At 51.0% G+C, this 24700-nt stretch overlaps 1 protein-coding gene across 1 annotated transcript in view; it reads right to left on the reverse strand.

The window, feature by feature from the left end:
* The window catches only part of NBAS (NBAS subunit of NRZ tethering complex), a 280935-nt gene that overhangs the window by 143458 nt on the left and 112777 nt on the right, over positions 1-24700 (reverse strand). The window contains exons 29-32 of the mRNA XM_072642657.1: positions 23562-23664; positions 21394-21608; positions 12848-12960; positions 6819-6932 (exon numbers count right to left, since the gene is read on the reverse strand). Of these exons, the coding sequence (XP_072498758.1) occupies positions 6819-6932; positions 12848-12960; positions 21394-21608; positions 23562-23664 (545 nt within the window). The remainder of the gene's footprint in view (positions 1-6818; positions 6933-12847; positions 12961-21393; positions 21609-23561; positions 23665-24700) is intronic.

Consider the following 24700-nt stretch of genomic DNA (forward strand, 5'->3'; position numbering starts at 1 on the left):
GAGAGGGAGGGAGGGAAGAAGGAGAGAGGGAGGGGGGAGGGAGGGAGGAAGGGAGGGAGGGAGGGGGGAGGGAGAGAGGGAGGAAGGAGGGAGGGAGGGAGGAAGGGAGGAAGGAGGGAGGGAGGGAGGAAGAAGGGGAAGGAGGGAGGGAGGGAAGAAGGAGAGAGGGAGGGGGGAGGGAGGGAGGAAGGGAGGGAGGGAGGGGGGAGGGAGAGAGGGGGGAGGGAGGGAGGAAGGAGGGAGGGAGGGAGGAAGGAAGGAGGGAGGGAGGAAGAAGGGAGGGAGGGAAGAAGGGAGGGAGGGAGGGGAAGGAGGGAGGGAGGGAGGGGAAGGAGGGAGGGAGGGAGGAAGGGAGGGAGGGAGGGGGGAGGGAGGGAGGAAGGGAGGGAGGGAGGGGGGAGGGAGAGAGGGAGGAAGGAGGGAGGGAGGGAGGAAGGGAGGAAGGAGGGAGGGAGGGAGGAAGAAGGGGAAGGAGGGAGGGAGGGAAGAAGGAGAGAGGGAGGGGGGAGGGAGGGAGGAAGGGAGGGAGGGAGGGGGGAGGGAGAGAGGGGGGAGGGAGGGAGGAAGGAGGGAGGGAGGGAGGAAGGAAGGAGGGAGGGAGGAAGAAGGGAGGGAGGGAAGAAGGGAGGGAGGGAGGGGAAGGAGGGAGGGAGGGGAAGGAGGGAGGGAGGGAGGAAGGGAGGGAGGGAGGGGGGAGGGAGAGAGGGGAAGGAGGGAGGGAGGAAGGGAGGCAGGGAGGGGGGAGGGAGAGAGGAAGGGAGGGAGGGAGGGAGGGAAGAAGGGAGGAAGGGAGGGAGGGAGGGGGGAGGGAGAGAGGAAGGGAGGGAGGGAGGGAGGAAGGAAGGGAGGGAGGAAGGAAGAGGGAGGGAGAGAGGGAGGGAGGGAGGAAGGAGGGAGGGAGGGAAAGAAAAGAAAGGATCTTGTAATCTGACAGGACAAGAACATACACAAAAGGCACTTGGAAGGGGAAGCTGCAGGGAAGGTAGGAGCACAGGAGCATGACAGCTAGACCAGCTGGGGAGTGCAGAGAGGGCAGGCCTGGGCACCCTCCTTAAGCAAAGGTTCTGAAGGAGGAGCCCCAGAGGCAGGAAGTTTGAGCTAGACGGGAATGCCAGGGCTGAAGTAACCTTGCAGCCAAATGAACAATGAGGCTTCACCCAGCAATGCCCTTGCTGCCTCCCACGACTCCTAAGAAGATACAGACTTTGTCTACACTGTCCTACCTAACTGGCCCCATTATCAGTTACGGGCCAATTCCACTGGCTATCTCCTAGGCTAGCAGTCCCATCAGTAAGCATTCATCAAGACCTACTGTGACTAAGGAAAGGGCTGTAAACATTCTTGAGCGAGCAGCCCACAGTGTCTCTGGGCACATCATCTAACCTACCAGGACCCCCCAAATCTTCATGGGAGACTGCTGAGGGTGGGCTCAATCATTTGTTGGCTCTGATCAACCTGAAAATCCCATGAAACTTGTACGATCCAACATTGGCCCCACTTTCATACACAAGACACTCTGGTGAGCACAGACGATGGCCAGTGCTCACCCGCTTTGCCTCCAATGTGACCAGTACTCTATCCATACAAACCATCAACGTGACCTTCACACACACACACACACACACACACACACACACACACACACACACACACACACACACACACACCAAGCTAAATGATCTTTGCAGGTGTTTGAATGCAATGTCTTCTTAAAAGAGAACAATGCCAGCACATCCACCCTAAAGGGCCTTGAGAGGACATCTACACCAGCCCTTAGCATCCAAGGTCAGTGCTTAAACCATCCCAGGCAGATGTTTGTCTACCCTATTCTAAAAATCTTCCCCCAAAAAACAATACCAAATTGTCCAGTCCTACACTTACTTTTATTAGTAGATAAATTTACACTCATTTTTTTGGTCATAACAAGTCTTATGGAGCAAATGGAGTCAGCCTTTCTCAATTCTAACTGTGCAGAATACAACCTTGGGGAGAAAACCTATTTCCAATGTAATTGCTTTGGAAAGGTCTACCCAGGCTTTCACAGTCTACATGGGAGGGGAGGGCTTCAGTGCCAAGGCTCTGGACTCATAAGAAGCAGCAGCGTGGGGACAACTGTTTCTATTTCATTTTCACTTGATTTCAAAATTCATGATAAAAAACATGCAAAAGTCAAATTCACATGACTTTTCGGAGAAGGCAAGATTTTACAGGTTACAAGAGCAACACCGCGGCAAACACAGGAGGAAACAGTAGCTTTCAGAGGGCGCTTTTAAAAGTTCTGATAAAAGAAAATGCTAGTTTTCACCAGGATGAGGAAATGAAGAGACCAGCCCAAAGAACTCATTACAGACGATAGCTGACAGCCTCATTTCTCCCCGATAGATGTACATGAGGATGGCCTGTCCTTTGAGATGCTAGAAGTGTGTGAACAAGTAAACACACAGATTTTTGTTAGTTTGTTTGCCAGAGTCCCAGAGCAGAGGCGACAGGGAAGGTCAGACATCCAAGGAGCATGGGGGGACCTCCACCTGCCCCCGAGGTCACCCATGGACAGCTTCTGTCCTCACTCTCAGGAAACAGAGCTGTCATCCAAGGCAGCAGAGGTCCCTGCCAAAACCCGATGACAACAAAGAATGAAGGAAAGCAAGGGCAACCCCACCAGACAAGAGTAGTCAGGAATGCGGAGCTCCTGAGTGGGCTGAGACCAGCGAAAGGTCTGCAGAAGGGTCTGCCCTTTCTGGGATTTCTTGGTTAGCACTTGTCACTAAGGAGGACAGGACATCAGTACCAAAGCCCTGGGCTTTTGTAAGACAACAAAGTTGGGCACACTTATTTCTATCTTACTTTTCACATGATCAAAATTCAAAATAAAAAATATGCGACATCTAATTCATGTGACTTTCCAGAGAAAAGCTATTTGTCACTGGATTGGGAAAACGATGTGGGGCAGATGGGCCAGGATGGCTGCTTTCTGGTCTGGGAGAAGAGGGTTCTGGGACAGAGGAGACCTCAATCTTAGGCCAGGTTTGTCTGGCAAAGCCTCTTACAGTACTGCTGTAGGGAGGATGGGAAGGGAGGCCTGCTGGGGACTGTCTGAAAGGTTGGACCCAAAGCACTGAGCCGGCACCAAGGTGCTGGTAGCCACCTGCTTGGCGCTGAGAGCTCTGCCTTCGGATCAGTGACCTAGTGAAAGTCAGAGACGGCACACTCATCACATCTGGAGGTGACACAAGGCTGGAGGCCACGATGGGGGTCCACATCTAACAGGCTCTGGTTTAACAGACACAGAAAGCTCAAGAACTCTGCTTCACTGCACAAGGAGGTTGGTGTGGCAGGCCCAGTTCAACTGGGAAAGAGGGAGACAGGGAGTTCCAGGAGCCCAGCTCTGACACAGCAATCAGAAAAGCTGAGGTAACCTTGGGAAAGGTGGCATGCCCAGGACTAGGAAGTGGCAGCAGAGCCCAAGTCACACACAGGCCTGAACAGGGAGCAGGGCAAGACTGGCCCACAGAAGGGAGGGCTCAGAGGGGGCATGATAAGCCTCCACACATGTGAAGGGCTGTCACATGGATGGCAACTTAACCGTGCTCTGCTTGGCCCCAGAAAGCAGGACCAGGATCAATGGATGTTGCTGAAAGGCCATTTTGCCCAAAGGGCAGGAACAATTTTCCTAGGAGAGCGTCCCAGTGTGGAGCAGGCTGCTTCCAGAGGTGATGAGCTTCCCCTCCCTGGAGGGCTGACTGGAAGCCAAGGCTAGACAACCAATGATGGGGACCAGGTGGAGAAAAGGCTGGAACAGGTAAGGCCCAAAGCAAGCGTCTGGGGTTCTTAATTCCTCTATGCAACATGACTAATGTGAAAATATGCTTAATAAGAATGTATGTGTAGAACCCATACAAGACTGCATGCCGTCTCAGGGAGGGAGGAGGAAGGGAGGGGGAGAAAGTCTAAGATTTATGGAAGTGATTGTAAAAAACTGAAACCAAACTAATTTAAAAAAAAAAAGAAGATGCCCCCATCCCCTGAGGGTCAGGTGTGCCACAGAGCCAAAGGGCCAGCTCGTCCAGAGGGATTTCATCAGTGACAGCAACTCGTAACAATTACCGAGGTACCAAGAAGGATGCCAGCTCCAGAGTGGGAACCCCATCCAGAAGGTCCTACAGGTGTCTACAGGGCACCAGGCACTGGGCTGTCTAAGAGCCGGGGACACAAAGGAAGGCAGAAGACAGTTCCTACCCTCAAGGATCTACCAGGCTACAGTGTGCAAACAACTAGGTACAACCAAGACACTCATGGAGCCAGGATTCAGAGGCCGGGCCCTGGTGTGAAGAGGGGCTGGGCGAGGCTTCCTGGAGAAGGGAGATTGTAGCTGGGACTCAAAAGGATGCCAGAAAGGATGGCAGGTGGAGTGGAGGAAGGAAAGCGTTCCAGGCACGGGGGACAGATGGAGAGAGTCCTTGAGCCAAGAGAGGGAGGGAAGCCGGGAGCACTGAACACAACCCAGGGAGTAGGATGAGAGAGCATTGGAGAGGCAGGAGGTGCTCTGAAGGCCAGAGGCAGCCACTAGAGTTTACTCAGTGGGGAAGGTGGGGGTGACACGTCCAGGCCTGAGTTTTAGGAAAAGCACTTCAGTGGCTGGATGAAGGACAGGAGTGGGAGGAGACCTGAAGCAGGCAGGCCCCCAGCAGCTACAGTCAAGTGTGAAGGATTGAGGGCCTGCACCAGGATGGGGGCAGGGTCAAAGGACAGAAGGGGTGCATCACAGAGATGCTGCAGTTTAAAGCAGTGGCCTTGGTGCCTGATGGAGAGCAGTGGAGGGAGAAGCATGGGAGGAGGTGGGAGGTGGCGGGAGAAAGGCTGTTAGAGGAGGGTCCAGCAGGACTGCACCATGGAGGGAGGGCAGGCAGGGCCTGGAAAGAACCTTGAGCCTCAGGTCCATGAAGGAGACCATGAGGGAGATAGCCACGGTGAGCGAGAGGGGAGGCCCAGAGGAGATCTCTCCAAGGTGGCCAGTTCTGAGTCTCTGTTTCGCCACTGCCCTGGGCCCACAGGCATCTTGGGGTCATGGGAGCAGAGAGGGGGCCCAGCTGGGAGCAGAGCTTGGAGTTCTCATACCCCACCACACAGAAACAAAGCTGTCAAGCAAGCTCAGCCAATGAGCCCCAAAAATAACAAAACCTGAGAAGTAAAGCAGAGTCCTGGGGTGACTTTTGTCGTTAGGGAAAGACAGTGAGGGTCAGGATCAGGTCCATCAGCTTTCCCAACACTGAGGGTCTGGCTCTCCTCACTCTACCGAAAGGGTTCAAACGCTATGACAAACACCCCTTGAAATGTTCTCCTTCCTCCCCAACCCTTTTCCAGGAGGTCCCTGCTGGACATGTGGCAGGTGCTCAGCTTGGGCCACGAGGGAAGAGATGGGAGGACAAAACGAGAGATGCCAGACTTCCTGTCCCTGGCACAAAAAACACCCTCATGGTCAGAGCCATCCCCCTCACCTGACATCCATCTGGCCCACAGTTCCAAATGGACCCCCAGCCCATGCATCCCCTCCTGACTGGAGGGCGGGGGTCAGAGCCTCTGCATATGGAGAGCCCCTGGGCCGGTCATCTCACACATCCCCATGGCTGCTCTCTGTGAGCTGGATGCCATCCTGCCCTGGGCCCACTTCCTCCCTCCTCCTCTCACTTGGCAGCTGTTTTCTATACAGTCTTCTCCCCTTAGATGACAAGCTCCTGAGGACAGGGCCTGTCTGCTTCACACTGGTGTCCCCAGCCGTTAGGGTAGTTTCAGCAACATTTACTGACTGATAGGCAGCAGCTGCCAGTCACCAAGCATCCAGCCAGAGACTCACAATGGCCTCAGGGGTCCTCCAGCTCAAACCCTTTGTGAACATTTGAGAAAATTGAGGCCCAGGGAAACTCTGGGACCTGCCTAAGGTCACATAGGGTAAGGGAGGAAAGGGTAGACTTCCTCTGATGCCCCATAGGGACTCTTAACCAGGCCACAGCTGGGGCATCGCGCGCATGCTTGCACCTCTCTGGGGGTGGTGATCTCCTTGTGGGAAGGGCCTCTCACACATGGCAAGCAAGGAGTGAGATCACACCACCACCTCTGAGGGATGGCCCCTACAGCTGTAACAAAGAAGGTCTCTAAAGTTGGTGTTTGGACAATCTATGTGTGATCATGTGCGTACATGTGTGTGTCTCTGTCACCACATTACTGTGCATGAGTGCATCTGCTCAGAATGTGTCTATCTGCGCTTGTGTGTATGTGTGTGTGTGCGCATGCATATGTGCGTGTGTGTGCATGCATATGTGCGTGTGTGTGTGCGTGCGTGTGTGCGTGTGTGTGTGCGTGTGTGTAAGAGTGTGTGTGTGCAAGAGTGTGTGTGTGCAGACATTTCTTTGTGTGTGGGTAGGGGGTCAGCAGAGAAGGTCAGAGCTGGAAGGGGCCACAAAGAACCCCCCAGCCTGTCATTTTCTGGGGAGTGAGCTGGGGCCCAAAGAAAGGGCATGATATGGGTAGGAGAGGCAAGAAGGCTGCCTCTCAGCCTAGTGCCCTGGCCAGAATCTGGCACCACCCACTAGAACACTCCCACAGCCTGAGGATTGTGGACAAAGTGTGATGAGCACCATCGTGTCATTCCTTGTAGGAACCTACATTAGCCAGGGGTGCCAGGTGTGCCGTGGGAGGGGCCTCTGGTCAAGGACGGGTCTGTCAGGGTGCACTCTCCCCCACCTCAGACCTTTCCTGGCCCCAGAGAGACACCTGAGGCCTACTGCGAACCCTGCATTGCAGTTCAATGTCTGGCGACTTACCTGCTACTTGGAGCAAGTTGGCCAGTCCCAGGAGTTTGGCAGACTGTTTGTAGCATGTCGGGGCTTGGGAGATGCATTCCTTGATGAGACTGAGGCGATCTGAGCACAGACGCACTGTGAGATGGCAGAGGGAGATGCTGGAGAGATTATAAGGGGGATGAGGGGCCCTGCCACACCCGCAAGCCCAGCACAGTCCATGTCTGAAAATACCCCAGGTCTGGCACCATGGGCCAAATGCTGTTACTGCCGCTGCCCTGATGGGAAGCAGGGGCAAAGTCAAGTACCACTTCCCACAACCACCACCTGCATCATCTTCCACACCTCAGTTTCCCCACATGTAGAAGAAGGGGATGAGCTCAGGGGCCTGCTCTAGAGACATGACCTTACGAGCTAGGCCAAGAGCTAGGAAGGGCTTCTGAGGTCACGTCCAGTGGATGCCCAGGTGTGCCCTGAGGACGCAAGGCTGTTGGCTCATCAGTGCTCAAGATAAGGCAATTGAAAAAGTGAATCAGCCCTGACCATTGCCAGGAAGAACCAAAGCCAGCAGTCACTCTCAGAGGGCATCCCCCAGACCCTCCCCCTCAAGGCTGCACTGGAAAGCCACCTCCCCCTGTCCTTCAGCAGCCCCTTCCGCAGAGCCTTCCAGGCTGCAGGCCCTCCCAGCATGTTCCCCCAGCCCTCTCCCATATCCTCAACAAAGCTTCTGGCTCCTGAGAGTACAGGAGGGCGTCCAGCCTGGTGCCTCCTCCGGAGTCTGTCACAAAGCCTCAAGTACTTCCCAGAAGCCCAAGCGCCAGAGCTGGAGAGCAGCTGAGCCCAGAGCTGAGGAAGCGCATGTTCTCCCCAAGCACTCAAGCAGCAGCTGCTGGCAGACTCATCATAACAACAGAGCCTACGCTAGGCCAGGCTCCGTAACCACTTCACAAACACTCTCTCATCGATCTTCAAAACAACCCTGGGAGGCAGGTGCTAGTGTGATCCTCATTTTACACTTGAAGAAACTGAGGCAAGAAGTGGTGAAGGAACTTGCCTGGGGTCCCACAGCAAGTGTCTAAGGCTGGAGTTGAACTCGGGTCTTCCCCACTCCAGGTCTGAGATACCACCGGCATCTGCTGTACCACCTAGCTGCCTCTTACGTCCCAAGACAATGCGATCCTCTTCTGGCCAGCTCTCATTGTGAACTGTGTAATGGGTGCCTGCTGCCCATCACTCCTGGATCTGCCCATGGGGTCCAAGCAGATGCACACTCGGCATTATGGGGCCTTCATAAATGTCTGTCGAGATGTGGGCTGTGGATTAAAGCAAGTCAGAACAAGGGAAACAAAGCTCGAAGGATGGTGATGAGCGCACAGAGGCAGCAATGGAAGAGAAAAGGAAGAGGAAAGAATGGCAGCCTCCATGTGTGTGTGCACGTGTGTGTGTGCATCTGTGTGTGTGCATGTGTATGTGCATGTGTGTGCCTGTGTGTGCATGTGTGTGTTCCTATCCTACCTCCTGCCAGGCTGAGACAACAAGTCTAATCTAACACGTGCGTCTACACCAGCACACACAGCAACCCTCTGGATGCAGAAAGAGCTTCATCAGGACTTTCTGAGCAACCACACCCTCCACGCAAGATTCTTCTCATCCTTAGGTAAGTCTGTTAATTCATGTGATTCTGTCTCCCCTTCCATAGAGGAGGGAGCATTTCCATCATCAAGGAAAGAGAGTCCCTTCCCCTGGAGACGGCAGGAGCAGCACAAAGAGTCCCCCGGCAGCGCCGTCTCAGCGGGTACGATGATGGGAGTCTCTGGATGGATGAAGGGCGTCCTCAGGCTGCTGCACCTTCAGCTCACTGCAGAAGCGCTCGGTGTCACAGTGGAACAGTTGGTGTGATTCCCAGACAAGCACGCTCCGCAGCTGCTCTGCAAACACGTCACCACTCAAAATGTTACCAACCAACCACCTCGAAGATCAGAGCTTCACTGAGAATCTCAAATTCACTGGCATTGGAGCTGGCAGAGCGATTTATCTAGGTTAAATATGATTAATTTTTTTTTAAAAACTAAAAAGGAAAGAACCAGAGTAAAAGAGTGTGTGGGTTTGGGCAAAACCAGCGCGGGTGTCAGGTTCCCATGTGAAGAACGTCCTGGGATGCTTGGACTTGGGCAAAGGGGATGTGGAGGTCACTGGATGAGCAGGGAGGTGGCAATGAGGCTCAGGGGCTTCCAAATCAAGGACCTGCTCCCATCCCCTTGGCCTCTAAGCAGGGCGCAGGCACCGCAAGTGGAGGGGCTCTGACCAGCGCCAGTAGCAGCTCCCCACCCCCACCCTGCGCCTCTGATGGCCCAGAAAAGCCTCCTCTAAACACTGAGCTTCACCCCCAAGCCAGAGACGTTGAGGCTCAGAGATGAATACTAACCTGCCCAGAGTCAGAGAGAAATGGAGCTGGACTGGGGTTCAAACAAGAAAAGAAACATGCACTTATTCGGCGCCTGCTGTATGTCAGGTTAAGCACTTTATAACTAAGGGCCTTTGCAGAGACCAGATGAGGTAACACTTAACAAATTCTGTTATTGCACCCCTTTTCCAGGGAAAGAAACTGAGGTTCAGAGGGTTGGAGGGTCTTCCCAGGGTCATCGAGCTGGTAAAGGAAGGAAGGCAGCATGATCTGAACTCAGATATTCCTGACTCCAGCCCCAGCACTCAGCCCAAGCTGCCGACATCTGGAGCTCAGGCCAACGTTCTCCCCATTCCAGACGGAGCCTCCAGGCCAGAGGCAGCTCCAAGCGCCCTGCCACAAAGGAAGGTCTGAGTTCAAATCTAGTCTCAGGCACTTCCAAGCTCAGTGACCCTGGGTAAGCCACTTCCCCTCTACCTGCCTCAGTATCCTCATCTGTGTAATATAGGAATAAAGGTATTTCCTTCCCAGGGTTCTTACAAGGATCAAGTGGGGCAATATTTGTGACACAAACCTAAAAATGCTACAGAAATGGTAACTTCAGGATTGTGACAAATGCCATCCACACACTCTTAAAGGAAACAGCCGGGCGACCATGGCCAGGGGCAAAGGGCCAGGGATCCAGCTCCAGCTGGGCAATGGGCTGGCCAGGGGAGGAAGAATTAGACCTCACCCCATGTAGCGGAGGCCACCACCAAGGCAGGTTTCTGCTCCAAAGAGGGAAGCTGGGCAGAAGGGGAAAGGGGACGGAGGAGTGCCCCAGCAAGGGTCAGCACTATGCATGCCTTCCCAGGCACACAGAGGGCCCTTGACATGGAGAGAGGGGATCCCTGGCTCTAAGCTGATGGGGCTTCAGAGCCCCCCCAGTGTCCAGGGCAGGCACACCCAGAGGGGTCCCAGGCCATTGCTGTCAGACATCAATGTGCAGCCCTTGGTTCCTAGAGTGACAGAATCCTAGGCTGTGAAGGAAGCTTGGGCCAGCGCACATACAAGCACAGCCAATCCCAACGTCTTACTGACAACAATTTCCCAAAGGTGAATTTCCAGATAACTAAAGTTAGACTTTCTGAGATTTCTTTCTTATTTAAATATGCTTGGATCCCTCTCGTACCTCAAGGGCATGGCGTGGAGGTAAAGGTCTCTTGGACTCTTCACCTTCCCTGACCCCCCTCAGTTACAGGGGTACCCTCCCTAAGGTCCCACCGCCAGCCTCATTCAGGGTGGGATGCCTGCCGTGTGCCTCCCACAGCTGCTAATTAATTTCCCTCACCTTCTTTTTCCTGAGTTCATACTTCTCCATGCCCAAGCAGCCTTTTCACCCTGGAAGCTGCCTCCAGCCCCTGACCCCATTCCTCAGTGGGTGAGCTCCTCCCAGGACCTCCAGGGCATCCATGCTCACTCCTTCCCTCCTCTCATGACTCGGCTCCCAACTCTTCTCTCTTGACACCTCCCGGAAAACCCCATGAGGGTAAGGGCTCCCTCCCCCTTCCCTGTTCTGTGCTATCTCCCCATCAGGACTGTCTTTGGTTTGGCTTGTACTTGTATGGGCACAGCACAGTGGCACTGAGGACAAGGTAATCCAGAGCTCTGGCCACATCATTCCACAGATGAAACTTTCAAATGCCTAAAATAGTGGTGCCCAAGCTTCCCGGCCCAGTGCTCACCACTGTTCCAATGCTGTTTCTCACAAAGCTTTCCTTTGCGCTCCTGATCCTCTATCCAAGTGGGGTGACTCATGAATCCTTAGTCATTCCACCTTCACTACTACCACCCCACGGCTCAATCTCAGCCAACCTCAACCTCCGAGGCTGGGAATCCTACGGCTTATGGGCAGCCCCCCACACAATGCCACAGTGACTGTCCTGGAGCCCTGCTCCAGCCACATCAGTCCCTTCTCAGGAATGCACTGGCCCCTTTTGCCCTGGGGAGCACTCTATCTGGCACCGATGACACTCGAGGACCAAACAGTAAAAAAGTAGTCTGTCTTTAAGAGACCTGGGGGTTCAGGTGACACAGCCTCTCCCTCAGAGTCCACAGGGTAAAGGGGGCAGCCACCAAAGGGGCAAGGCTTCCAGGAAGGAGGAGCACAACTGCCCTCACTTCCCACATCCGGAGTATCCCTGTCAGTTCTGAGAGCACTGGGGACAGTGAAGGATCCGGGTCTATGTCACGTGAAGATCAGGAAAAGAAACCAAGAGGCTTTGGCCCAGACAAGAGAAGAACTTGGGAGAACCTAAAGCAGAGTGGACATTCTGCTGGGCCCCACCAGGCAAAATGACTATGACAGCTGGATGTCAGCACCAAGGTCCTCCCGAAGAGCGCTGTCCCCAAGCGAGGCAGGAGCCCCAAGGCTGACCACTGAGGTGGCTTAGAGAGGAGTCACTCTGTTGGGAACTAAGAGTTGGGCCATGAATGTCTGAAGAAGCCAAATCACAGTAAAATCTTATGAAAATGATCCTTCTACACGCAGAGACAGAAAACGCTGCCAGGAGCATCCAGCACTGAGTAGACATTCCGTTGTTCCAAGAGAAGCTTCACTCAGGGCCTTTCGCCTCTGGATAGTCTCCATCCTCAGGCTCCATCCGCTGTCCAGCAGCTGAGCAGGAGTGAGGGTCTGCCTTTCTGTCCCCTTTCTTTTTGGGTGGTCTTCCCTGAGCTTTGTTCCTAGGCAGGGGCCTCCCACGTGGGGGCACAGACACTCTGGATCTGACACAATGACACGATTCCAGGCTTCTAGCGCTAACATGCTCCTTGGAAGTCCAGGAGGACAAGCTGCTTGTTCTACAGGCTGGACGGTCCCCCCGGGAGTCGGGGACAAAGCCAGGATGTGGGACCATATCGTGGGTCTGGCAGAGGATGGGAGACCCTCCCATGGCTGGATTCAAGTCACAAGGCCCAGGACTCCTATTGGCCAAGAGGAGGCTGGATGAACTTCCATGGAGTAAATGAGCATTTGAGTTTTCAAAAGTCCAACTGCCCGGCACCATGCTTCGTCCAAACACATTTGACAAACAATACAAAAAGGGTCAGGGCCTGGAGTGGGGCCCAGTTGATGCAGGAAATTCCCAAGTGAGGAAACTCCCTCCACTGAAGCAGCTCAGCACTCACCCTGCAGTGACACTCCCAGGCCACACAGTCAGAGGGTGTCAGTGGGAAGACTTGATCCCACATCTGCCCAGCTTTAAGGCCAACTCTATCCTTAGCCATGCTACCTCTGACAGTACGGACACTTTTTTAATTAGCTTTTAAATCATTACAAATGACGTAGGGCTCAGATGTGTCATTTGTTCCTTTCAACGGCCCTCCGTGCTAATGGAATGTAGCTGGGTGATGATGCAGATAAGAGCACCAGACCTGGAATAAGGAAGACCCAAATTCAAATCCAGCCTCAGACACTTCTTAGCTGTGTGACCCTGGGCAAGTCACTCATCCTTGTTTGCCTCCGTTTCCCCATTTGTAAAATGAGTTGGAGAAGGAAACCCTCCAGTATCTTTGCCAAGAAAATTCCAAAAGGGGTCACAGAGAGTCAGGCCTGACTGAATGACTGAACAACCGCACTACTGATAGGAGGACAAAGAGGACATCTCACCTTGCAAAGGAAGGCTCTTCACCCCAAACTCTTCGAGGTAGCCAAGGGCTCGAATGAGATCAAGCTCCTCCTGGACAGCCCGGGGACAGTCTGTGATCAGCTGCAAACAGGACCTAGGAAACAAAAGACCTCAGCAGGAAGAACAGCCAGATAGCCTGAGAAGCAGTTGGCCAGCCAGGGCAGAGGGCTCAGAGGCAGGAAGACAGGAGTTCAGATCCCAGTTCAAACACCAGCAAGTTGTGTGACCCCTGAGTCTACAAGGCAAGGCAGAGGTGGAGGGCAATCTGCACCGGGGCAAGGAGCACCTCCAGAGATGAAAGCACAGGCGCTGGCCCTCAGCTGGTTTGAAATGTGCAGCTATTTTGGTTGGTTTGTTTTCTGTAACAAAAGGGACCCAGGAGGTAACTGTTTTCCTGTAAAAGTAAAGCATTCCTATCACTTCTGGAAAACCTTTCTGCCTGCCGTGTGTGGAAGACCCTCAAATGGGACAATGCCCCGTGTGACCCATGGACACTGACCCAGAAGTCGTGGATAAAGTGCGATACTGGAATCCCAAAGTATCCTGGGGGCAGCAAAGCACACAGTAGGTACTTCATAAATGCTTGGGGACTAAGCTTCCCCCAGTGTACTGGGGTTAGTTACATTAAAGTTACTGAATATCCTTTGCACTCAGAGGGCAGCAGTGGTCAGTAGTAGAAATTACTGACCCTGGCCAGGCTGAAGCGGAGGTCAGGACCACAGTTTAGCTCTCCTAGGCCCTTGCCAAGAATGCATCTCAAACAGGTCTTTACAGACCCCTCCCAATTCAGAGTTCTGGGGCACTGTGGTATGAGACTGTCCTTCCACAGACAGATTTCACCTCTTCAATGCTTTCTATGAGTAGCCATAGCCAAAAATCAACCTTGTGATCAGCATCTCCAAAATCAATTAGGTCAGTCCTTGAACAAGGGCATAAAGTCAAGCCTCTCGCTGGACTAGCCTGGGGATTCTGCTGGCTTCCCAGGACCTCCCTTCAGCAGGAAGCACCTTTGGGAGCCCAAGCTCCCCCTACACCAGGATGAGGCAGCGCAGAAGGACCCAGAGCAGCCCGACACAAGAGTGTTGACTGAGCATCTGGCGAGTGTCACAGTCCTGTGCCAACTGCTGGTGCTACAGATACCCCAGGCAGGCTTTTTGGAATCTATGTTCGAAGAGTGAGTGAGCTAACCGATGAGGGGAAACCCACAAAGAACAGCCTACACCACACACAAGGTCCAGTCAGGTGAAGAGGAGCAAATGCTTCTCCGTCCGTATTCCCATTGGGTCAGTGGGAGGGAGTCCCCCAGAAAGCAGAGGTAACAAGTCATCTCCAACATGCTGGGCAAGGGGACCAAGACCAGATGGCTCTGTCCCCAGCTTCTGAGGGTGACTGTGATCCCAGAAACGTACCCTGACCCCATCCTGCATAACTATGCTATCTTTAATGACCTTGTCTTTTCTTCAATGTGCTCTTTACTTATTTCAGCATTCTGATTGGACTTTGAGCTCCAAACCCTCTTCTCCCCAGCCCGCCCCCAGCCACTGAGAAGGCAAGAAACCTGATTATCAATTATGTAAATGAAATCACATGAAACATTTACATACTGAAAAAAGCAACAGAACATGAGAAGAGTGAGCTTCACACTGCACGCGGAGCTCACCAGCTCTCTCTGGAGGTGGGTGGCATTTTTTCATCACGAGTCCTTTGGCTCTGCTGGGACCCAGTCTTCCACAGCTGCTTATCATTCCAGCGTTCCTGTTCCTATGCACACTGGTCTCCCAGGAATTTTCACTCCACTTTGCATCTGTTCACAAAGGGGCTGCCATCTTTTTTTCTGAATCCACCTCCCTTGTATTTTTTATAGCACAAGAGTACACCACCACCACCACACGCAACAACTCGCTCAGTCATTCCTCAATTGATAAGTGTCCTTACCCCTCAATGTCCAATTCTTGGACAGAAGAGCTACTATTCAGCTCTGCTTGTGTTGGCTGACAACTAGACATCGAAGGGATGCTCCTCAATTGGGGAATGGCTGAATAGGAGGTGGTACAGGATTGTAACAGATTCTTACTGTGCTGTAAGAAATGATGAGCAGGAGGATTTCAGAAAAACCTGGAAAAATATGAACTGATGAACAGTGAAACGAGCAGAACCAGGAGGATGCTGTAGACACCACTGTGAATGATGGAGCCATTCTCACAACGCCATGATCCGAGACAGTCCCAAAGGACTCACAATGAAGCGTGCTGCGTGCCTCCCAAGAAAGAACTGACGGCGTCTGAGTACAGACTGAAGCAGGCTACTTTTCACTCTCATTTTTTTCTTCTATTCACATGTATAACCTCTATCTGATTGCTTACCATCTCAGGGAAGGGGAAGGAAGGACAGATGCTGGAACTCGAAACTTTAAATAAAGATGTTCTGTTAAAAACAGAGCTGCTATAAATATTTCTGTACAAATAGATCCTTTTCCTGTTTCTCTGGTGTCCTGGATTCAGACCCAGCAGTGGCATTGTTGGGTCAAACGGTATTCTCAGTTTGATAATCCCTTGGGCACATCCAAATTGTTCTCTAGAAGGGATGGACCAGCTCACTACTACACCAACAATTCACTAATGGGCCTATTTTCCCTCATCCCCTCCAGTACTTGTTATTTCTGACAGGTGTGACATGGAACCACACACTTCCTTTAATCAGCATTTCTCTAACGGACAGTGATTTAAAGCACTTTTTCATATGACTGTAGAGAGCTTCGATTTCTTTGTCTGAAAAGTGCTTGTCCTTTGACAATTGGGCAATGGTACTTATTTTTATAAATTATACACTTGAGAATTTAGGCCTCTATTACACAAACTTGTTGTAAAAAATTTTATATTACCTTATTGTCAATAGCACCTTTTAGCAAAATGTAGTTTCACTTATTAGCTCTTTTAATTAGGTATATATCTATATTTTGATTTTGCATTATCTAACATCATGATGGTTGTCCCTGCCTTTTTTTTTTATTTCAGCTGAAGCATAAGAGATTCTGCTCCAGTCCATCATTTTAAATCTGTGTGTGTCTCTGTGTTTCAAATCTGTCTTTTGTAAACAATAAGGGTTAGATTTTAGCTTCTAATCGTCGGCTGCTTCTCTTTATGGTGAGTTCATCCAACTCATGTTCACAGCTGTGATGGCTGTGCTTCCCTCCATCCCACTTTCTGTCTGTCCTTCTCTCTTCTGACCCTGTCCCTCCTCAAAAGTCTGTTGTGATTCTGACCACTGCCCCCTTAATCTGTCTGATTACAGCGACTTCCTTTCTCTTATCCCCTTCCCATTCTATTTCTCCACCGTGTGAGCCAGATGTTTACATACAACTGAATGTGTAATATATACACACAGACATACATGGACACACACAAACACACGTATATTCTTCTCTCTTTGAATCAATTCTGATGACATAAGGTTCAAGCACTGCACACCACCCATGCCCCATTTCCCCTTTCACTATAAAAGCTGTTCTTTGCATGACTCTTAATGGAGAAAAATTTCCCCTTTCTCCATCTCCCTTCCTCCTTCTTTCACTGCATACCTTTCTACCTCCTTTATTTCTTCTGGAGATCATCCCAACATAATTGTGTCACACCCATGTCCTCTTTCTCTATAAGCTCCTTTTAGCTGCTGTAATAATGATAAAAGTCTTGTATCATCCTCCTACATAGGAACACAAACAGTTTAATTTTACTGAGGCCCTTATGTTTCCTCTTTTCTGTTTACCTTTTTACACTTCTCTTGATTCCTGTGTTTGAAAGTCAAATTTTCCATTTAGCCCTGGTCTTTTCATCAAAAATGCTTCAAAGTCCTTATTTCATTAAACTTCATTTTTTGCCCTCAAGGGAAATATACTCAGTTTTGCTGGACAGGTTATTCTTGGTTTTAATCCTGGCTTTTTTGCTTTCCAGAATTCATATCCCAAGCCCTCTGATTCTTTAACATAGAAGATGCCGGATCTTTTCTGATCCTGACTATGGCTCCAAGTTACATGAATGATTTCTTTCTGGCTGCATGAAGTATTTTCTCTTTGAACTGGAGCTCTAGAATTTGGCTAGAATATTCCTGAGAGTTTTCATTTTGAGACTGCTTTCAGGAGGTAGATATTTTAATCTCTATTTAATCCTCTGGATCTAATATATTAGGGAAGTTTTCCCTTATAATTCTGATTTTTAAGGTTTTATTTTATTCAATATTTCTGTGCCTCTTTTACCAAGTTAATTCTCTTTTTTTAAATTTCTTGCATCACACTCATTTTGTTTCCCAGTTTTTCCCTTCCCACTCCGATCTCTGCTGTTAGCTCTTCCCGGAATTCTTGTTGGGCTTGAGTCTTCTCTGAGGCTCTGTGTGTGGCTCTTTTCACACTGTTCTGTTCTGATTTGTGTCTTAATCTCCCTGTCACCATGGTGGTTTTTTACACTCAGGTTCTTTGTGTTGCTGTTTGCTCATTTTTCTAGCCCATTTCTTCACTTAGATCTTTAGGTTAAAGTTGGATTCTGCTCCCCTGGGGGTGGGAAGGCACTCTCCCAAGCATCAGGCTTTTTTTGTGCTGCTGTTTTCAGAGCTAGGTCTGGAGGGGTCTTCAAGTTTTTGGTGCTTCCAAGTGCTGTGATCCTGGGAGAGGTGTGGTCACTGCTCTCTTGGTCTGTGATATGGTCTTTACCCAGGAGGAGCCTCTTCTCTCCTGCAGGCTCAAGAGCGAGTGCCCCTCTCTGCCTTGGAACTGCAACCACAGTCCTGGCTTCCTTGTGACTGACCACAAGTATTCCTCTACCCCCAGAACTGCATGTGGGCAACAGAGCTGCCAATCCACACCAGCTGTAGCCAGTGCTAGCAAAGAGTCTCCTGTAATCTCATCCTGACCAGCTGTCTGACCCCCTCTCTTCTCTGGACTGAGAGCTCCCAAAGCTGCTGCTGCCACCATGACGTGTGTGTGCTTCAGACAGGCCTCCTCCTCAGTGTCAAGCCCCTCTTACAGAACTGCTAAGTTCTCTTAGGCCAGAAAAATATCTCACTCTGACCTTTCGTTGGCTCTGCCACTCCAAAGTTTGACTGGAGGTGTTGTTTTGAAGTAGTTTGTGGGGGAATGCTGAGAATTCCGCTGGGTTACTGCCTTCGATTGGCCATTTTCACCATGATCTAGCCTTTATTTTGCTTCCATTTAGTACGTGTTGATAGACTGACTGACGGACTGACTGAGAATGTATCTGCTGGACTGCTAGCTCTTTGAAAGCAGAGGCTTTCTCCTTCTTTGTACCACACTCCTAGAGCTGGGCACACAGGGGGTCCTCAACAACGAATGCCCACCTGCTGCAGTAAAGAGAAGCCTGGGGTTGGACGGTATCTGAGGGGTCAGGACCACCCTCAGAGACCTGAAGGCCTCCTGGCATGGGAAGGTCAAAGATTTTCAAGATAGCTGGCCTGAGATTTGAGATTCAGACATTTCTGTCTCACCCTAGTCTCTTCACTCTGACCCTCATTCCAGAAATGTCACCTCTCCATTCATCTCCTGTCTATGCAGGATGGGGTGGGGATGTGGGGGAGAGAAAAGGGGGGAGGACAGAATAAGGCTAAGCCTGCTAAACAGTGTGTATGGCTGAAGCCACTGACAGATCATAGGGCGGCTTTAGGCACATGATTCTGCTCCTTGAGGCCTCTGTTTCCCCATCTATAACATAAGGAAATTGTTCCCCCTGACAGCAACCCCTTCAGTCAACCCACTCATTTTACAGGTGAAAAGACACCATCCAAGGTGATCCAAGGTGCAAACAGTAGGGCCCACAGCTAGACCCAAGCCTGGACCTCCAAACTGGCCACTGCTTCTTCTGCAGTTTCTCGAGTCCTTCTGGGCTCTCACATTCTATGGGATTCTGGGATATTCTAACAAACCTGCAGGTGCTTATGAGGGTTCTCTGGTTTCCACAAATGGGAAACAGAGGAAAGTGGTAGGTAACCAGTAGGGCAGCACAAAGGAGAACCAGATGGAGAGTCCTAAAAGTCAAAGAAGAAAAGCTCGGGAAAGCAAAGTTGGGCTGACACCAGCAGGGTCAGAAAGGAGAAAATTCCAGTGTGGGACTGTGATCTTCCAAGACAGGGGGTTCCTGCAGGAGGAGATTGGCATCCACTGAAGCCTTCCCCCGCCCTACTGTTTGGGGGCCTGGGACTTTCACTGGCAACGTGATCCCAACAGTGACAGAGAAGAGCATGAAGCTGCTGATGAGCCCTCGGAAGCTACCCTAAAGGAAGCTCTGTCTCTGGTGCAGGGCTGGGAGCAGGGGAGCAGCATGGACAGAGGCAGAGGGAGGTTGGGGGTGGGGGTCAGGGAGCAGGGGGAGGCTCGACTTTTACACGAGAATCCCTGAGGTCCTCCTGCCAAAAATAATTAGAGCAAACCAAAACCTGGGTCTCAAAGGTGATTGCACTGGATGTTTTCTTCATATGAAGGAAAAATACGATCCCTCAAGGGAGCCAGGAAAATACATGAAGTACTTCAAACAATTTTGTCCAGTTTAACAACCCAGCTGGAGAAAAGATAATTATCTCCCAGAGAAGGCATCAATTCCAGAAAATCAAGTTCCTTTAAAACCTTGCTGGGAAAAAGCAAAAGTCATTGTTTCCTACCGTCTGCAGCTGAGGAGGAGCCGGTTGGCCCACCGAAATCAATAGAGCTTTCCAACAAAGACAGGGAAATCAGCCATTATGAGTCAAACTTGGCCACATAACACAGGCAATCACTACTTACGGGTAAATAATAATAAACTAAATCATGTGACGTTCATTTGGAAAGGGCAAGGATCTCCAGCAGGGGGAGAGAGACCCTGAAGAGACTTCCCCTCCCAACCCCCAACCTCCTTATGGCTATGCAAAGTCATGTGACTTTAGAAGCCTTCAGGTAAGAAAGGGCCTGGAGGGACCCAGACAACTGTCACTACGTCTTTCCACACCTTTCCATGTTGGTATCCTTCACACTTAAGAAAAGGACTGTTTAATTACTCTCATTCCCACTCTACAAATGGGAAAACTGAGGCCCAGAGACACTCAGAGGCACAGATGGTTTGTGGCTGAGATGACACTGAAACCTGGATCTGTCAGACTGGTGAGGGAGGCTGGGACCCAGCCTCAGAGGCTCTATGATCTATGCCCCTTCCCAGGAGGGTCCTTCAAACTGGTGAAGGAAACAAGCACCAGCCTCTCCTTCCAACTGACCAATCACCAAGAATGGCTGAAGTCCCTCCTCTGGCCAGGCATGTGCCTGGTGCTGGCACTCCAAGGGAGCCAGGAGGATGCTGAAAGAGGTCCTTCTGCCATGGCTGACACTCAGCAGTACTGGCTGACTAATTGAAATGGCCCCAGAGGCCTTTTTATTGGCCATATCCAGAGACTGTCAGGGAGCTGGTAATCACCTACAACTGTGAGGAGAGGCCTTGGGATGATTACAGGCTATTGATTTAAACTTCTGGCAGTTTGAAAATTTTCATTTTAACTCCAGACAACAGAGAAAATCTTCTGGGGAAAGGCAGGTCAACACTGGACTGTTACTGTACCAAGTACAGCCACGGTGGGGAGACCTATGACCAGGCCCTCTGGGGCAACAAAGCCTGAGAAGCCGATGGCCAGAGCCTGGAGAGAGCCCACAGGACAAGTTCCATGGGTGGGCTCTGGCTGCTGACTCCCCACAGGACCTTGGCCAAGTCACTGAGCTTCCACACGTGCAAGCCCAGAGCTCAATGAGAGTGGCCAGGTCGGCAGGAAGCAGTGACTCCTGAGACCACACAGCATCAGTGGCAGCCAAGTGGCTCCCGCACTCCCAAGATCAAGAAAACCAGGGACAGTGCTTAATAAATGCTTGACTGAAGGACTGACTGAAGCTAGACAGCCAGGGCGCTGACTTCTTAACCCAAAGTTCCTCCAAGGCCCAGGCACTGTGGAGCTGGGGCCCAGAAGCCTCTCTGGATGACCTGGCCCAGCCCAGGGGATCCCTTCACAGCTGGCAGAAGCCACCTCTCCCCAGAGGGGTGCACTCAGGACATTAGCTTTCTTGGATGTAAAGTGATAAGCCTGCAAGGTGTGTCCCAGTGCTAATACTTGGTGCTCCTAATTCAGAGAACACCCTTTCGCACTTAGGGTCAGAGGACCTAATGTGTCCTCTAGGCTCTCTCTGGGGCTGCAAGGATCCTTTTAGTTTGGGAGCCCAACAGCCACTACTCACCTGCACTGGGAAATATTCAGGAAATGGGATTCCCAAACCTCCTCCATCATTCAGTCTAGCAGCAGCCCATGGAAAGATCTCAGCATCACAGAATTATCAGTTAACAGTTAAGGATGTAGAGAGGGACTGAGGCTCCTCATATTAACAGGCACATTCCTGATCTCCCTGGAGATCTCCCCCACAGCCCAGCACTAGAAGGCGGCCAGAAAAGAATCCATTTCCTAACACACACGACTAACACTCATTAGATTTTCTATAAAGAAAGGGGGGCTGAGCCCGTACCTCGCCAAGTCCATGCAGCCGTCGGCAAGGTTGGTGGAGGAGTTGAAGTACTCTCGGCTGGCAGCCAACACCAGGGCCACGCTCTTCTCATAGCTGACCCTGAAGGGAGCCTTCCCTTTCTGGGGGCCGTTCACCCCAGCACTGCGCTGCATCATCTGGCCTGCCAGGTGGAGCGTGTCTAGGCGGCTGGAGCACAGGAGGCTTTCCGTGAAGATCTGGATAAAGTGGGGATCCAAATTAGGTAAAGAAGAGAAAAAGAAACATTCAAACCCAGAGCACAACTCCCTGAAAGCCGGCATGGAGGGCGGGAAACAACCTGAACTCCTCACCCCCACTCCCATGCCCCGCCCAAAGGAACCACATTCTGAGTCTGAACATGAGCCCCAGATGCTGGCGGAGGAGGAGGAGGCACATCCCACATCAAAGAGCTGGCTCCTTCACCGATTACTTGTGAAAGGACCAACCTCCTCAGCCCACCTGACCTGCTGCCGAAAAGCGCTTGAAGAAAACAAGTCACTGATGAGTGAGGATGCTGGGCCAGACACAGAACAGGGCCAATTAACATGAAGCTAATACGCAGCAACCAGAAAGCCTACAGCTGAGGCAGTTTACATTCAGACTAGGTCTGCCCCAAAACCAACATAGAGAATTGTGCTGGGGCTCCAGCAGGGAGCGAGGCAGAGAGATACTCATGACTGTCATGAGCCCCCCGCTACTGGAGAATCCTGCCCCCATGGCATCAGGATGAAATGCCAGCCTCCCCAGGGCCAAGAGGCAGCAGCCAGGCCCTTTCTTCCATGGCCCCTTCTGGTCAAAGTGTCCCTGGCCAGGAAGCCCTGGAGAGCTTGTCCATCTGCCAAGGAGAGCACAATATCACCTCAGAACAGGAATTCTCAATCTGGGGCTGCTGTCCCAATCCAGCTCTTATTTTACAGAAAAGGAAACAGGACCAGGGCAGTTAAACAACTTGCCCTAGAAGCAAGATTTGAACCCAGAACCAGTGTGCCTTCCCCTGTGCCACACTCTCTTGTAACTCTATGGAGTCAGTTGGACAATCACCCAGTCTGAAAGCTTTTTCTCATAACATCTGAAAATGGTCCCATAACATAGTCACAAATGCCTTCTGTCTGAATTCACACCTCCCCTTCCTCCCTCAAAAAATTAACCCATGAGGTCCTGAAGGAAAACTGCAGCAGCATCACTTAAAATATATTGCTTTGGGGGTGAGGAAGAGGGAAGGAATGGTTCAGTCCTAATTGCATCTCCTACAGACCATTTTAATAGCTTTTTCAAAATTCTTTTAATATGCTTTCAAATGCCTTCCCAGGAGATGAAGATTGGCGGCCATAAGCAATTAAAGCTGTAAGCTATAATAAAAAGAGTTTAAGATAATATTAAACTTTTAAAGGATGTCAAGTTTCTGAGATAGATGACTCCATGAAGAAACTTATTCAAGGCCCACACACTTCGTGTGGAATATTAACGAAAATATGCAAATACACAAACATGGGCATAATTCTGCTCCAACGTAATAACAGCACTTCAGAAATACTGATGACAGCTTTGTCCTAGACATGAAATGCATACAGAGTCTTTCCTCCTGAAATTGGATTTCAAGTTTCACTGTTAAGTGCAAACAGCAAACCGAGAGGAGGCCATCGAGGGCCCGCGGGGACACACTGCCAATGGACTCAGTGCTCAGTCAAGCGTTGAACAAGCATCGCATTTAAAGGGGATTCTTCAGCCATCTGTGTGTGCCTGGCGCAATGTCTCATGTATTAAGCCGTGACTGTGTTTTTTCTTGGCTCTCACTCCATCAATAGCCTCTGCTTTGTGACAGCAGAATGAGCTTGGCCACCTGGGTCAAGGCACCCAACGTGGCTCTGGCTGGTATCTACCCAATGGGAACATTCAAATCGAAGACTTTCTAGCTGAGTTCATCTATCACAGAAATGGCTTTTGTTTCTTACAAAATGCCAGAAGGTCCATTCTCCATCAGAACCAAGAGGGCTTAGGTGGCAATATAAATCCCTTCTAAATAACTAAGAGATGCCCCAGCTGAGTGACCAGCAAACCCCACACTGAGCTTCCAAGCCAACCTCCTTCATAATAACAGACAAATGGCAATGTGGGGGAATGGCTCAAATAAAGGAGAAGAATGTAGTGACCTCATAACAAGCTTCTGGTTCCAAACATGTGTAGACCGTCCTCTGCATAGCCAACATATCCTGCAGCAACGTCTTCCAATGAGACTCACTGACCGGAGGCTGCCTACAAAGGAAAGAAACATGACTTTTCTGCATGTGACCCTCAATCCCAGCTCATGGGGCACCACTCCAGCTGCTGTTCCATAGGCGGTCCCCACAAGATGTGCTCGCATCAGGCAATGGATAAGAGGCTAGTGAGTGAGTGAATGAATGTTAACATGCTTGGGACTCAAAGTTCCAGGTGAGAAAATGATTGGGGGGGGGGGGGGGGGATCTGGAAAGCTGGCCAACATCCCCTCTGCTCCCTCTCCCCTTACAGATGCCACCACACATGCTTCTCCTTTCATGGCCCCAGAACTGGATAAGTGGAAGAGGAGAGGGGTTGTCAATCAGCACCTTCTGGATGCCAGGTAAATGCCACACAAAATGCTCTAAGAAAGTTTCCAAAGTGGCACTGGAGCTGGTCTTGGGCAGGCCTCTCCTCTGGACATGACTCACCTTAGCACATTCTGCACCTGGGCTACATGTCTCATCAGAAGAAGCCTCCACCCCACGGCCTGTCCCTCCTCCCACAACCTCCTCTGAAGGATGATGGACAAGCAGGCTATGCCTCTGACTCTGCAGACTCTCCTCCAAGTCCCTATGCCAGGGACCTTCATCTCTTCGACCTCCCCACCCACCCTTGGGTGGGCTGTCTCCCCCACTACAATGGAGGCTACTGAAGGTCCCAAGAACTCTGCCCAGTGCCCAACACACTTGGGAAAGTACTTTATGGACAGGGCTAACTCTCTTCATGGGTTGGATTCTATGGTCAAAGATGTTTCTTTCAAATCTGGAATTCTCTAGATCAGAAAGTCTGACAGTTTTAGCAATTTAATCTTTTCTTGATAAAACAATAACAGTAACAGTCAGCATTCCATAGCCCCAGGAGGTGCAAGGCCACTTGCTCCTCCCAAGGACCCTAGAAGGGAGGTAGTATTATCATCACCACTTTACAGCTGAGGAAACCAAGTTACTGACAAATAATAACAGGGAGTCTACATTTGGTAAAATCAGTAAACAGCAAGTTATTTTCAAATGTTTGCTTCAGAACATGATAA

This window comes from Notamacropus eugenii, chromosome 1, assembly GCF_028372415.1.
Source record: "Notamacropus eugenii isolate mMacEug1 chromosome 1, mMacEug1.pri_v2, whole genome shotgun sequence".
NCBI lineage: Eukaryota > Metazoa > Chordata > Mammalia > Diprotodontia > Macropodidae > Notamacropus > Notamacropus eugenii.